Genomic DNA, 13,415 nt, shown 5'->3' with positions numbered 1-13,415 from the left:
GGAGGCCATCCAGAGGGACTTGGACAGGCTGGAGAGGTGGGCTCAGGTGAACCTCATGAAGTTCAACAAGACCAAGTGCAGGGTCCTAGACCGTGGGAGGGGCAACCAACATTACCAATACAGGGTGGGAGAGGAGATGAAAGCACTCCATTGGAAAAAGACTTGGGAGTGCTAGTAAATGAGAAGCTGGACATGAGCCTCCAATGTGCAGCAGCAGCCCAGAAGGCCAGTGGAATCCTGGGCTGCATCAAAAGAAGCATGGCCAGCAGATGGAGAGAGGTGATCCTGCCCCTCTGCTCTGCCCTGGTGAGACCTCACCTGGAGCCCTGTGTCCAGCTTTGGAGCCCTCAGCACTAGAAGGATGTGGAGCTGTTGGAATGTGTTCAGCAGAGAGCCACAAAAATGATCAGAGGGCTGGAGCAGCTCTGCTGTGAGAGTTGGGGTTGTTCAGCCTGGAAAAGAGGAGGCTCTGGGGGGACCTTATAGTGACCTTCCAGTACCTGCAAGGGGCCTACAAGAAAGCAGGGAAGGGTCTATTTACAAGGGTTTGGAGTAACAGGACAAGGGGTAATGGCTTTAAGCTAGAAAAGGGGAGATTTGGGTTAGACGTTAGGAAAAAGCTCTTCAGTATGAAGGTGATAGATCCCTGGAATAGGTTGCCCAGACTGGTGGTGGAGGCCCCATCCCTGGAGACATTCAAGGTCAGGCTTGATGAGGCTCTGAGTAGCTTGATCTAGTTGGAGATGTCCTTGCTTATGGCAGGGGGGTTGGACTAGATGAGCTTTGGAGGTCCCTTCCAGTCCAGACATTCTGTGATTCTATTCTACCATAATAGATCTGAGAAGAGGCTTAGAAATGCATGTCTCCCTTTTCAGTCAGCCTGTGTTTGGGACAACACATTCTTGCAAAAACAGTGTGTTCTGTATAGCCAGGTAGTTAGAGGAGAGCTGGAAACTGAGACCCTTGATTGAAATTAAGATCTGTGGAAAAGATTTCCTCATGAATCTGTATGAAGTTTGGTGGTGCAGTGCTATAGTAGAAAACAGTGTCCAAAGTGGACAACCCTGAATCTCATCAGTAAGAGTAGAATTTCTCCTACTTATCTCTAATGGCCCTGCTGTGTTATGTGATAGACTTTTAATAGATATTTCTCAGTTTTTATTTTTGTTAAATTGTGTCTGGTGTTTCCGTATAAAGGATTTGTTTATTTTATGAGCTTATAAAGGTAGGATAATTTGGAAGTCAACTGGAGAGTTTCAGTGCACTGCAACTCTAGTTGATACTTTAGATGTTCATCATTGAAGGTATAATACATGTGGAAATTAAAACATCTATACTCCTGTCGTTCAGTTTCATCTTTTAATTATATTAACTAATTGTTAACAGTCAAAAGCATAGGATTATGGCAGTTGCTATATATTGGCTAAATGTAACTTTTAATAAATTTTTACCTGGCAGTAATTTTGCTTTGAGTTTGAGAAATACTTGAAATTAATATACTGTATTGCTTTCAGCACAATTTTTTTCTGGTCTTTCAACAGAACTTTTTTTTTTTACAAGCATTTTATTTAAAATTACGTGTAAGATAAGGTTTATAATGCTACCCTTTAATTTCCATGTTGCTGAAAACCTTGTCAGTATGGAACCTTTGTTGTTACAAGTACTATCCCAGTTGTGGTCTATGGGAGCTTATCCTGATCCAAGTGGTATATATGATAGGTGAAGAACAAAGCTTGGAATGCAAATAGATCCAGAGTCCTTGTTGCCACCTTTGTAGGTTAAAAGTGTAAAGGTATCAAATTTAATGAGTCTGTATTACAAGCAGGCAGTTATTCTCTAGTTAATTATAATTAAAATCAGAGGAGTCGGTATTTCAAGGAGAAGCATTGAGTCACTTATTGAGTTCTTAAGTTATTAATTCCTTGCATTCCAGTGTATGAAAAAACTTTAAATTGATTAAAGGTGAGCCTTAAATAAAGAAGCCCAAAGAAAAACAGATGGTCTTTTCTTCCCGGAACCTTTGCTTTGGCATGATAAATTGTGTGCAGTAAAGTTTTCAAAAAGAGGTATTACATTTCAGTAATCTCAATTTCAGAAACATTCTTGCAGCATTTCAGTACAACTTGCCAAAGTTGGCGTCTCCAGGGAGCACTACTCTGCTCTTAGCTGTTGCTGCAGTTTCTCATCTGACATCATCAGAAACTACTGACACATTCTGCAGTGTCAGTTTTCAAGGAGAATTTCTGATGGCATTGACAGTTTCCTGAGTAGTCTGACAAGATAGAACTTCTCTACAGTACTTGTAATAGGTACGATTTATATTATCACCTATTCTCAATAAGGAATAGCATTGGAAGTGATACAAATTATGATGCAGTTGTGCTCAGCATACACTGTAGAATACATTCTCTTTGAGTGGCTACCAAGGAACATACACAGTAGTGTCAGATGCCCAGATAATCACCAGAAGTTAGCTGCATCCTTTTAATTTTTTTATCTTAATAGTTTCACTTCTAAAAATGTTATTGTGACGTGAACTAGTAAGATTTCACTGGAAATAGAGATGTATTTTAATGGCGGACAATTTGCATGTCTGTGTTGTTTTAAATAGGTTTTAATTCTTCGTAGGGTTACAGTAATGTTTGGATTTTAGTGGTTAAAAATGCCTTGACATCTACATGAAAAATAAATTAAATTTGGGTTTAATTGGAGGGCTCTCTGATAAACTGGTGGAAAAATGACAGAGTGTAACCAAAGGTGTTAGTGTAAGTTCACAGCTCCTATGTGAGGTAATAGCCACCCTGGGTTTGCTTAATGCACATGGAAAAGGTAAGGAACACTGTAATTCACTGTACAAATGTAAAGCATGCAGGTGCTGCAGGCATCATTGATGGGACATATCTTGAATATTTACTATTTTTAAGAAGGCTCACTGAGACTGCTCAATCAAGAAATTAGAGCTGGAGTGGATTGGGGCAGGAACAGGTTAGGAAAGGACAAGCTGATAAAAAGGAGAATAAGCAAAGGCAGCAAACCTTAAGTAGTTAGGAACAGAGATAACTGTGCAGCTCTGTGCAGATCTTCATCTTGGTATTCAAGTTACTCTGTGGCTAACACTGCTCTTGAAGAGACTGCAAGATGTAGGAGCTTTTTAGTTGTTGCTTCTCATTTGTCCAGTCTCTTGGTTGTTGTAGCTCTCAAAGGCTCAAGTTAGGTTTGGCCCTTATTGTGTGAGGTACCAGGGGAAAATAAAAGACTTCTACTCTATTTCAGCACTGGGCTTAGTCCCACCAGTCTTTGACTGCATGCCATTATAGCTGTCCATGTGTGTGAGCTTTGCCTGAAGCAAATTCAAAGCAATTTGAGTCATCTTAGTTTTCAATGAAGCAGGGCAAAACAACTCAAATTATCCTGCCTTTGCCACGGGCTAAGAGCATGCACACCGACAGCTATGATGGATCAGCTACCATGCAGTAAAATATCGGTGTCACTAAGCCTAGAAAATTTTAGTACTTAACTCAATTGGAGTATCGTTCAAGCAGCACGCTGGGGGGGAACCTGTGTGCGTTTATATTGGCAAGGAAGTGTTTGTGCTGCCACAGCTACTTCCCTAGGTAGGGATATAAATACTTTGTCACAGAGCATCTTTGTTCAGCTTATTGCTGCATTTGCATTTAAATTCTTACCCATAGAGCATATTGGTTTAAAAAAATTAGAAGTGTAACCTACTGAACTTTCTAGCATAGCTCATGTCTCAAGTATCTTTGTAATGTTAAAATAGGCTGAAATGAGAGTTTGGAGGAGCTGTGACATTTTGTCTTCTAGCAATTCAATTATGAGCTGCCAGACTTAATTACCTTCGAGTTGTTATCCTATGTGATTTTTAAAGTAGAAGTTGAAAAGTATGCTCTGTAATGGAGATCACGCTTGTTATTCTAACAGTTGTTTCCAGTGAAGACAAATACCCGAGATTCTGTTGACGTTTTAAGCGTGAGGGAAGGATTATACTTGGAGACAAAAATGCAGCTTAATTTGCCTGTAACTCTACATGCGTTTTTGTTTATTTTTCTGTGGGATAGGAAGGAGTTAGATGCCTGTTTCCCAGCTGACTCTTGTCTTTGATAATCCAGGAAAGATGCAATAAGAATATTTTTGAATGAATAACACAGAATTTTTCCCAAGTCTTTCAGTAGTAAAATAAAATATTAGCCTATAATCCATTTAAACTTTGCTTGTTCTTCTTGTATAACAAACACTCCAGCCTTTTTCTTCCCCCAAATATACATTGAAAGAGCCTTGAGGGTGCAGGGCAAGAAACTCCCACTTTTTGTGGGCTGCTGCCAGAGACATTAATTAGGTCCTCTTCTGCAGCCTTGTTAGGCATCTAGTCTCCAGGTGCCTTTTTCTGCTCTTCACTTCCATGGTCCTCCCATAAGAAAATGGAGCATCTGAAGAGGCTGCAGATCTACCAAAAAGGAATTAAATTGTAGAGTCTCTCACTGTTTCTGACTTGCAGTAAAGATGACACATCCACAGGATGTGTACTTGCACTGTACCCTGCCATTTTCAGATGTGTTTCTTCAGGTCTTTTCACTTCCCCACAATCTGACAGACAGAGGTTGTTTCTTTACAGTATTTGAAGCTTCTGGAATGGCATAGGGCTTTTTTCCAGATACATCTTGGGCATGTCTCATCTCTTTTAATACTTGGGCTTTCATGCAATGTTTCACTGTATTTATCTATTTCCAAAATGCGTTATAAAAAGCAACTTCCCAGCCATCCTACAGGTTTAAGCCTTTGCTTTAATTTTGAGTGATGTTATGTTATTCTGGTTTTACGCAGTACATCAAATCAAATTTGAAGTGTTATTTTAAGATGGATATTGTGACTGAATAGGTTTAATGTTCCTTAACGGCATTTATAGCATTTTTACACAAAGATTTTGTGTAAGTAGCACTAATACAATGGTTGAGTTAATCATCTGATTGTCCATAATCTATAAAAATGGCGTAATTTAGGAAAAAGAATGAATATTTTAGTACGAGGTGTCCAGATAGCACCTTTATGATCCATGATTAAGGGACTGAATATTGGAAGAATACTTTCCAGAAGCATGTTATACCTCTGTTCGTATATATCTACTATTGTCATGAGTTTTTCCTATGCACTTTCACACTTTCTTTTTTTGCATATGTATTGGCTGACAGGCCAGTTCTTTAATCCTGTCTGGAAGTTTTCAGTTACATTTTCACAGTTGAGACACAGGCCACTGTATGTGGCTAGTTTATTGATGGAATTGTTATTGCCCTGACAAGTAAATCTTGTACTGTAAACATTGTTTGAAGAAGCTTTTAATATTATTGTAAATAAACAATAAGCTAAAGCAGAGGTTTCTACTGGCAAAATCTGTATTCTTCCACAAGATAAGGAACCAGGGCAAAAGAAATTTCAAAAGTGTTAATATTTGAATGTGACTTAAATATAATATTTAGTGTATTTTTGTACTGAAACAAATGCTTGAGAACTATGGAGAAATCAGAGGTAGAACTGATCAGAGCAAGATCAGAATAAATTTTTTTTTTTTTTTTTTGCTCTTGACAAGTTGTAAGAAAGACGGTTTAGGCTTCACATACAGTGGAAGAGATGATATTCTGTCCAAGTAAAAAGTAGACTATGTAGTATATACATGTATGAAATTGTCTGAACATAGACTGAGCGTGACCATAAAAATAATTTAAAAGCAGGTGTAGATTAAAGTAATGTTCAGATTCTGATAGGGCTAGGCAACAGCAAAAGTATACCAGTGTTTAGATAGACACATTGCAAATAGATTAAGTCAAATGAATAAATACTGAATCAGATGTTTCACTAGGAGTGCTACTATGAATTGGTGTTTGTGAATTTTACCTCTTAGCTAATTTTGTAATTTGCTCAAAGAATTCACCAGATCAGATGGTAGTTGTTCAAATCATTACACGCCTGTTAAGTCCATTATTGCAAATGGGCATGGTTAAAAAAAAAAAAGAGCAGAGGTTATTTCAAGATTATTTCAAGGATTTTTTTATTTTCCTAGTTTTTGTACTCAAGCCATTACATGAGAAGGAAAAATTATTTTCATTTTCTTTGGGTTTTTAGATGTAAAACTGTCTAGAGGAAAAAAAGTAAAATGGCTGATTTTAATTGAATTCGCAGAAACCTCTTTAGCAGTCTACAGTGATAAAAAGGTAACAATGTATATACATGGTATTTTTAAAGCCTTGGCTTCCTGTGTGATTTTCTATATGCTAACATCTTTCAATACCTATGGATCCTTGAAATAAGGAACATTCAGAATTGCGTGGTTGTTGCCTTATGGATGTATTATGAAACAAAACACTTGGAATAACAAACTGTTAATGGGCCCAATTATTTGTATACAATGGGATCATGTGCTTCCAAGTGATTTGCCTTATTAAGCTTAGAAATCTGGTTCCCTGTTGCCTCTAAAAGCCCTGATCGGAACCAGGCCTATGTTAAATACAGGCATGCTGAATAATGCTTTTATTTTTCACCAAGATAATGCTATGAAAAAACAGTAAATATTTTAGTGGAAGAAAAGAGGGAGGATGAATTAATATAATAAAATCCCATAGTTAGGCCTTCGGCTTTCTTACTTGTTTCTGTAGTTTTGAATCATTTATTGAATTTGTTTGTGAGGGGGAAGGGGACAGTACGAGCTGTTCTGTTAACATTGCTGTAGGAAACACATAGTTAGGTTTTCTTGATGTGTGAATGTTTGCTTTCCATATCAGCCATGGTATTCCTCTTTCAGCAACATAACGTTTTGGTGGGTATCTAATTTCTGTAAGATAATTTTGGAAATGTGTATAAAATTGTGATAAAAAACCTAAACAGACTTTTTTTTTTTTTTGTACAACTCGCCTCTTTCCCCATTTTGTTCTCTTTCCCTCTTTTGTTCATTGCCACCTCTATCCCTGGTACATACTTACTCCCAAATTAATGCTGCAATGAAAACACACTTTCAGCTTCAAGTGTTATTTTCTTTTAAAGGATTTTGGGATGGGGAAAAGAGAAGTTTAGGGTCTTAGAATTTAAAAGGCTTTGTACGTGCAGATAGCATTTTAATGCGATGCTGCATTCTCAACCTGTATAAGCTATAATTTGTTTTATCACCAAGGCAGTAAGGAAATTCTTATCTACAGCACATTTCTTTGATTCAATAGCAGGCTTTCTTTTTTGTATAAGTGTAATTTTTTTCTGTGTAGAATTACTTCCTGATAAGAATACATATCATTAGCATGTATGTGTTACTTGAGATTTGAAGCTGCTTATGTTATTTTTTTTCAGCTCTGAAAAGCTGATTTAAAGGTCAGTGTGGCTAGCTACTCTACCTGGTAGGGTTTTTGTGCTGCTATTTTGCAATTTTGAACAAGAGCTGTTCAGTGTGATGCTTTTTATATACTTTTCCAAGAAATGTTAGCTGTCTGAAATCTCAGCTCCTGCAAGAAGCCTAGTTTAGCAAAGAAACAGAGTTAACATTGTTATGATTTCTTTAGCTTCACTGTTCCTCTGCCATGTTTTTTTGTAATCAGTGATTTCTAAAGAATCTGCAAATCGAAAGGTGACCATTTTCCCCCAATCAAGTAAATGCTGCCTTTGCTAGGAAAGCTCCTGTTGATGGGGAGCTTGTAGACAACCAAAAAAGCTGTGCAAAAAAAGCCAAATATAATTACTTTGCTGAACAATGTGTTGACCTAAAGTTAACAATAATTAACTGAACAGTGTGCCTCACTGCAGGCTGCACATGAGAAAGTACTTCCTTCAGCTGCTTGTTCATAAACCTTGCTAATTGGCAAAACCTTTCATTTTGCCCATTGCTTTACTGAATTCCTCCAGTTTCTCTGTGCATTTCCATTTGGATCCTGTATCGTGCCTTAGACTTCATAAGCCTTGTTTCTCCAGCAGCACAATGCAGACACGCTGTGAAATGGAAATTAAAGCTTTTGCTTTGTTCAAAGGCATGTGTCTGCAAGCCTGGGCTGGGTTTCCTTTCCTGCTTGAATCTTGTGGGATGGTGAGACAAGTAAACAGCAGGCATTCTCCCCATCGGTGCATGGACCAGGATTTCGGTCGAAGGCAGTAACTCATGGGTTTGTTGCCTTTCCCTAGAAGCCTTAAAGCTTGAGCAAAAGTGGAAGATCCTTCCACATTGATAAAATAGTTGGCACAGTGTGCTGTACTGGTGTAAGCGAGGAGTAAAACCTGGGTCTTTTACTATTAGTCATCTGACTGTTAGATAGTCTGTTCCTATTTGAGCAGTCAGGACTGATTTGTCTAATTAGATACACACTTAAAGATAGAAAAGTTCTTCCACAAGACTAGGTGTTGTCTATTGGAAAGGTCAGAGAATCAAACCTGTTGTTTATTTTAAAAACTGGATGCCTCCCAGCTCCCTTCTCTCTCTATTCCTCCTCCCCAACACCCTGCTGTCATTACATTACTGCCTCTTTAATATTTCATAGCCTGTATACAACACCACCATTTAGGACAGGAGTGGGAAACTACTACAGTGTATCCTCTGCTTTAAGGCAGTTTAGACTGGTAAAATATGAATTACCCAAGCAGCAGCTTTCTTAGTAGCTAAAGCTTTTTGTAATTTGATGTTCACAGTTCCGTTGAAGAATGGTCGCTAGGAAAACTTCATATGCACGTTTCCATATAATTTAAAGCCTTCTGCTGCGTGAAGAAAGGCAAGGGAGAGGGGGGGATCTGGCAGTGAGTTTTTTTCCATGTTCCCTCCATTATGAACCAGAATCATTCTTCCTAAGGAGCTGCTGACCTGGGAAAGTATCAGAAGGCTTCCCAAGTGACCATTTATTTTGCTTCTCGTTTTTCTCTTCTTTCCACCTGTGGATTCTGCTGCAATGAGAACACAAGGACTGAATAATTTAGGCCTGATGTGTGATACCACACAATAAAATGGTTTAGCACAGCACAGGTTTGTATAAACTAGTTTAGGTGTAGTGCCTAGGGTACATAAAACATAGAAAAGGTCTGGGCTGAGAGATGAGAACAACTGGAAAATGCAAAAAATATGGCACAACTTTCCTAATTTCTGTGTATTTTTTCTCTGTTCCGTGGAACATCTGGTGCAAAGCGGAAACCCTCTGTTTCTACTCAGAGGGTCTTTTTCTTTTGCTGTGCCCATTTTTATGAATTTGATTTCAGATGAGGTGTTACAGAATCATAGAATATCTGAAGTTGGAAGGGACTTACACAGATCATTGAGACTAACTCCCTGCTCCTCTCAGGACTACCTAAAGCTAAACCGTATGACTAAGCACGTCATCTAGATGCTCCTTGAACTCTGACAGGCTTGTTGCCATGACCACTTTGCTGGAGACCTTGTTACAGTGACTGGCCACCCTCTCAGTGAAGAACCTTTTCATAATGTCCAGCCCAAACATTCCCTGACACACCTTTGTACCATTTCCAGAGGAACTGATTTGGCAACATTTGGTATTAAATGATGTCTTCTTTGGAAAGCAATAAGGGTGAAAATGTGAAGCCCCGACTAGTTCAATTTAAAATAATGGGTTTTCACCGTTGTTGTGAAGTGTATTGTAGCGGCAGGAAATGATTATAAATGCCAGAAGAAAGCATAATTAGATTATTTAAGCTATTTTTCAGTTACTTTAAAATTAACTTTTTAAGTCCTGCAAATGATTTGTTTAAACGTGGTGGCTTCTATTAATAAAGCTGTACTGATACTTCTTGACTCTGCAGATGTAATGTGATATGTGCATAGATGCACATAAAATGCTGTGGTCAAATTTTAGTTTTGCTTACAGGGTGTTTTTAACAAGTACAGCATGCAAATTCAAAAAGATCTGCTGAGACGACATTCTGGGCATTTCTTTCCTTAATTTGTAAAACCACTTCCATTATTCAGTTATCTGAATATCATTCATTATCTGAATATCTGAGACTCATTAGGTCTAGACTGCAGAAGGCATGTTAGTTATGCATGCTCCATCTGTTTAGTTGATTTAAAAATAAAAAGTAGCTACCACGTGATACAAGTTATAAATTTTGAACAATACAATTGACATTCCTCACCAACTCAGAAGTGACTCTACAGTTTGGTTAATGCATTATTCAGGCTGGCTGACTTACTAAGTTGATTTAAAAATTGGTGACTTTAATAAGCAATTTTCTAGCAAATGCTTCTTGTAAGATATTGCCAGGAACAGGATGGAAAGGAACTCTGTAAAGAGGAGTTGAAATAAAGTGCAAGAATAACACACTCAAAATCACCGGCAGAGGAAAACAGACTTTGAGAACAGTGGTAAGCAAAGAGGAGAATGGGAAGCTGTGATGTTTTCTCTTTGGTATGGAATATCTATCTGCAGGTTTTCTGATGAGATATAAGCTGGCCAAGTACAGCAGTAAGGCAATGTCATGGTCCTCTGAGCCCTGTTTAAGGGGGGAGTATCACAGACATTTGGTGGAATTGTGGCCTTGATTTTTCATCCTACTCTCTGAACTGGTGGACAGAACTTCTAATATTATGTGATATGCCGTACACTAAATCGTGCCAAAAAAAGCTGAGAACGTTTATTGAAGATAATGGTGTGTGATCCCGAGCTGCAGACTCAGCAGCAGTTTCATTTGTTTTACTGTATTACACTGTCAGTTTAATGTCAGGCTGTAAATCTTCGCAGTTGTATATCCATTTGTATTAATACACATCTTTTTTTTTAAAAAATAAAATCAAGTGTAAAGAACAACTTGGTATTATATTCTATTGGTAATGAAAATTTTAAGAAGGTATATGTAGTAAAGCACTCAAAGCAGTAGATATTTTCTGCACAATGCACATGGTTAATATGCACTGGTAAAAGTAGCTATCTCTATGTCATGCAGCTTTCTTCTATCCTGCAGGGCATTGCTAAGATGTCTGTAGGGGCAGTGCCTTCCCTGGGGCAAATCAGTGTGGCACTGATTAAGGAAATTATAGTGAGCACCATTGTTTTAAATACTTCACCTTGTAGGATCATTGAAGTGTTTAGGTTGGAAAAGACCTTTAAGACTGAGTCCAGCTATAAACGTAACACTGCCAAGTCCTCCACTAAACCACATCCCCAAGTGCCACATCTACACATCTTTTAAATCCATCCGGGGATGGTGATTCCCCCACTTCCCTGGGCAGCCTGTTCCAGTGCTTGATAACTCTTTTGGTGAAGAAATTTTTCTTAATGTCCATCCTGAACCTCTCCTGGCACAACTTGAGTCCATTCCTTCTTGTCCTATCACTTGTTACTTGGGGAAAAAAGACTGACACCCACCTCGCTACCACCTCCATTCATGGCCACCTTGACCCTATTCTTCCTTTTTGAAAGCTTTTCTAACTCTGGTAACTTAACTTGAGTTCTGCAAAATCATAGCCATTCCAAATTTTTTAGATTGTTTTGCTTCCTATCAAAAGCTCCTTCTACAAGGTAGGTGCTCTTAATCAGAAATGAGGACAAGTGGGCAGCAAATAAAACATTTTCACAAATTGTGTTAGACATATTTTGGAATAACACACTGTGGAAGTATCAGAGTGAATTGTTACTAAAGGTGGATTTTTTTTTAAACTTTAGGCTGGGCGATGCAGGTTGCTGCCTTTGTTTTCATTCAGAGAAAGTGGGAAGATGACAAGAGTCACTTTGAAAACATGCTGGATTATTTCTGTGATATTCGTGAACCACTACAGCTTCTCATCTTTCCAGAAGGAACTGATCTCACAGGTAGGCTGCATCTGCCATCTTCTCATGGAATGTTCAACGTGGAAATTCTTACTGTTTATGAAAGTAGTTAAAAAAAAAGTTCAAGACAGGAGCAAGACTACATTCTCATTGACAGTAGAAATTATAATTAATGATCATGTGCTGATTTGAAAGGCACAAATGTAGTTCCACTGAGAGACTTTGCCAGTCTTCCCAAAATAACTGTTACACTTCAAAGCATCTGACGATTGGAAGGGTTTTGTGTTAGTCAGTACTGTATGTACAGTGCCTTAGCAAAAGTAGCTTTCAAGACATGGAGTAAATCACTTGCATGTTCCATTTTTCTATACTACAGGGACAAACAATTCAAAATGAATTTTGAATTTTCAGACCTATCAAAGTGTGACTGAAGAAGAGAACTAATGATTCACTTAGATTTCTTGCCTAATGTTTTAAGAGGAGAAAATGGAAATACTTGTTCATTAGGCCATATAGGCAATCTGTATGTGCCTCTATAAGAAAAATACCTCCCTAAAACAAATCTTGACATTATCATAATAGTAAATTTCACCAGTTATATCTTGTAGCATTCATTCTTAATAAAATATCTACCTTAATACAGGTATCTTATGGCATCAGTAGCAAGCTAACAAGTGTTGAAGATGACTCAACTGCCAATAAACCAAAACCTTGTATGAATCTTCTGTGGTTCTTATGCCTGCAGCATGATTTAATAAGCATCAGCTTTAAGTAGAAAATCAATTACAATTAAACTTCTATCTTTTATATTATTTAAAAGATTACTTTCCATTGCAGATATTCTCAAATTGTACTTTATTGCAATGTCAGATCAGTAAGTACTAGACACAGTATAAAAATAACTAACATATATTGCTATTTTTACTTCCGGATTCCTGATATCCTTAAAAATGGATATGTATAGTATTCAGATGCTGTCACATTGTAGGCACATAAATGTCATTATTTCATCAGCCTTCCTAAAGGAGGCTGAATTAATTGCACATTCTTGGACTGCTTCACATGGTATCTCTTGTTGAATTAGCTATTTTGTGTCTAAAATTAGGAAGAAGCATAGAAATTATCTCACTTCATTTTTTTTCCTTTGACTTCATGACCAACTGTCTGCTTCTAGCTCTGAATTATGAGATGAAATCTTAGTCATATTCATGGAGTTAGGAGACTTCTCCTTGGGTTGCTCACATTCTCTTTTTGAACAGATACTTACATCCAAAGATGGTTGAAAGAATTGGATTGTTTGTAATTTATTCCGTAAACTTTGTATACCTTCTAATCCCTCCCAGTATTCCTCAGAGACAAGAGATTTTAAAGAGATTTTTAAGGAAGTTTTGTACCACAGTTTTTTTTTTTTAAAAAGATTAATTAGCTGAGGACTGAGACAGCCATGGTGTGTTAAAACTTGTGCTGCAGAATCCCAAAGGCAGTTTTGGGAATGCTCCCACCTGAAAGTGGAGTTGCTTAAGGAAAAACAGAGTTTTCTCTCCACTGTTATAACTGGTATAAATGACTTTAGACCCGATTTAAGTGTATAGTTTTGATTCTGTCCACTTAAGAAATTTATGCATATAAGATTCTTCATTTATAGAATCATTTAGGTTGGAAGGG

General features: G+C 37.7%; 1 protein-coding gene across 1 annotated transcript in view; it reads left to right on the top strand.

The window, feature by feature from the left end:
• LOC103771485 (lysocardiolipin acyltransferase 1) overlaps positions 1-11,792 on the top strand; it is a gene marked incomplete at its 3' end in the record, with an annotated part of 18,202 nt that extends 6,410 nt beyond the window's left edge. The window contains exon 3 of the mRNA XM_008938783.1: positions 11,646-11,792. Within this exon, the coding sequence (XP_008937031.1) occupies positions 11,646-11,792 (147 nt within the window). The remainder of the gene's footprint in view (positions 1-11,645) is intronic.
• Between the last annotated feature and the right edge of the window lie 1,623 nt (positions 11,793-13,415).

This window comes from Merops nubicus, unplaced genomic scaffold (genome assembly GCF_000691845.1).
Source record: "Merops nubicus isolate BGI_N331 unplaced genomic scaffold, ASM69184v1 scaffold17304, whole genome shotgun sequence".
Lineage (NCBI taxonomy): Eukaryota > Metazoa > Chordata > Aves > Coraciiformes > Meropidae > Merops > Merops nubicus.
This window is presented reverse-complemented; position numbering and strand designations above follow the sequence as displayed.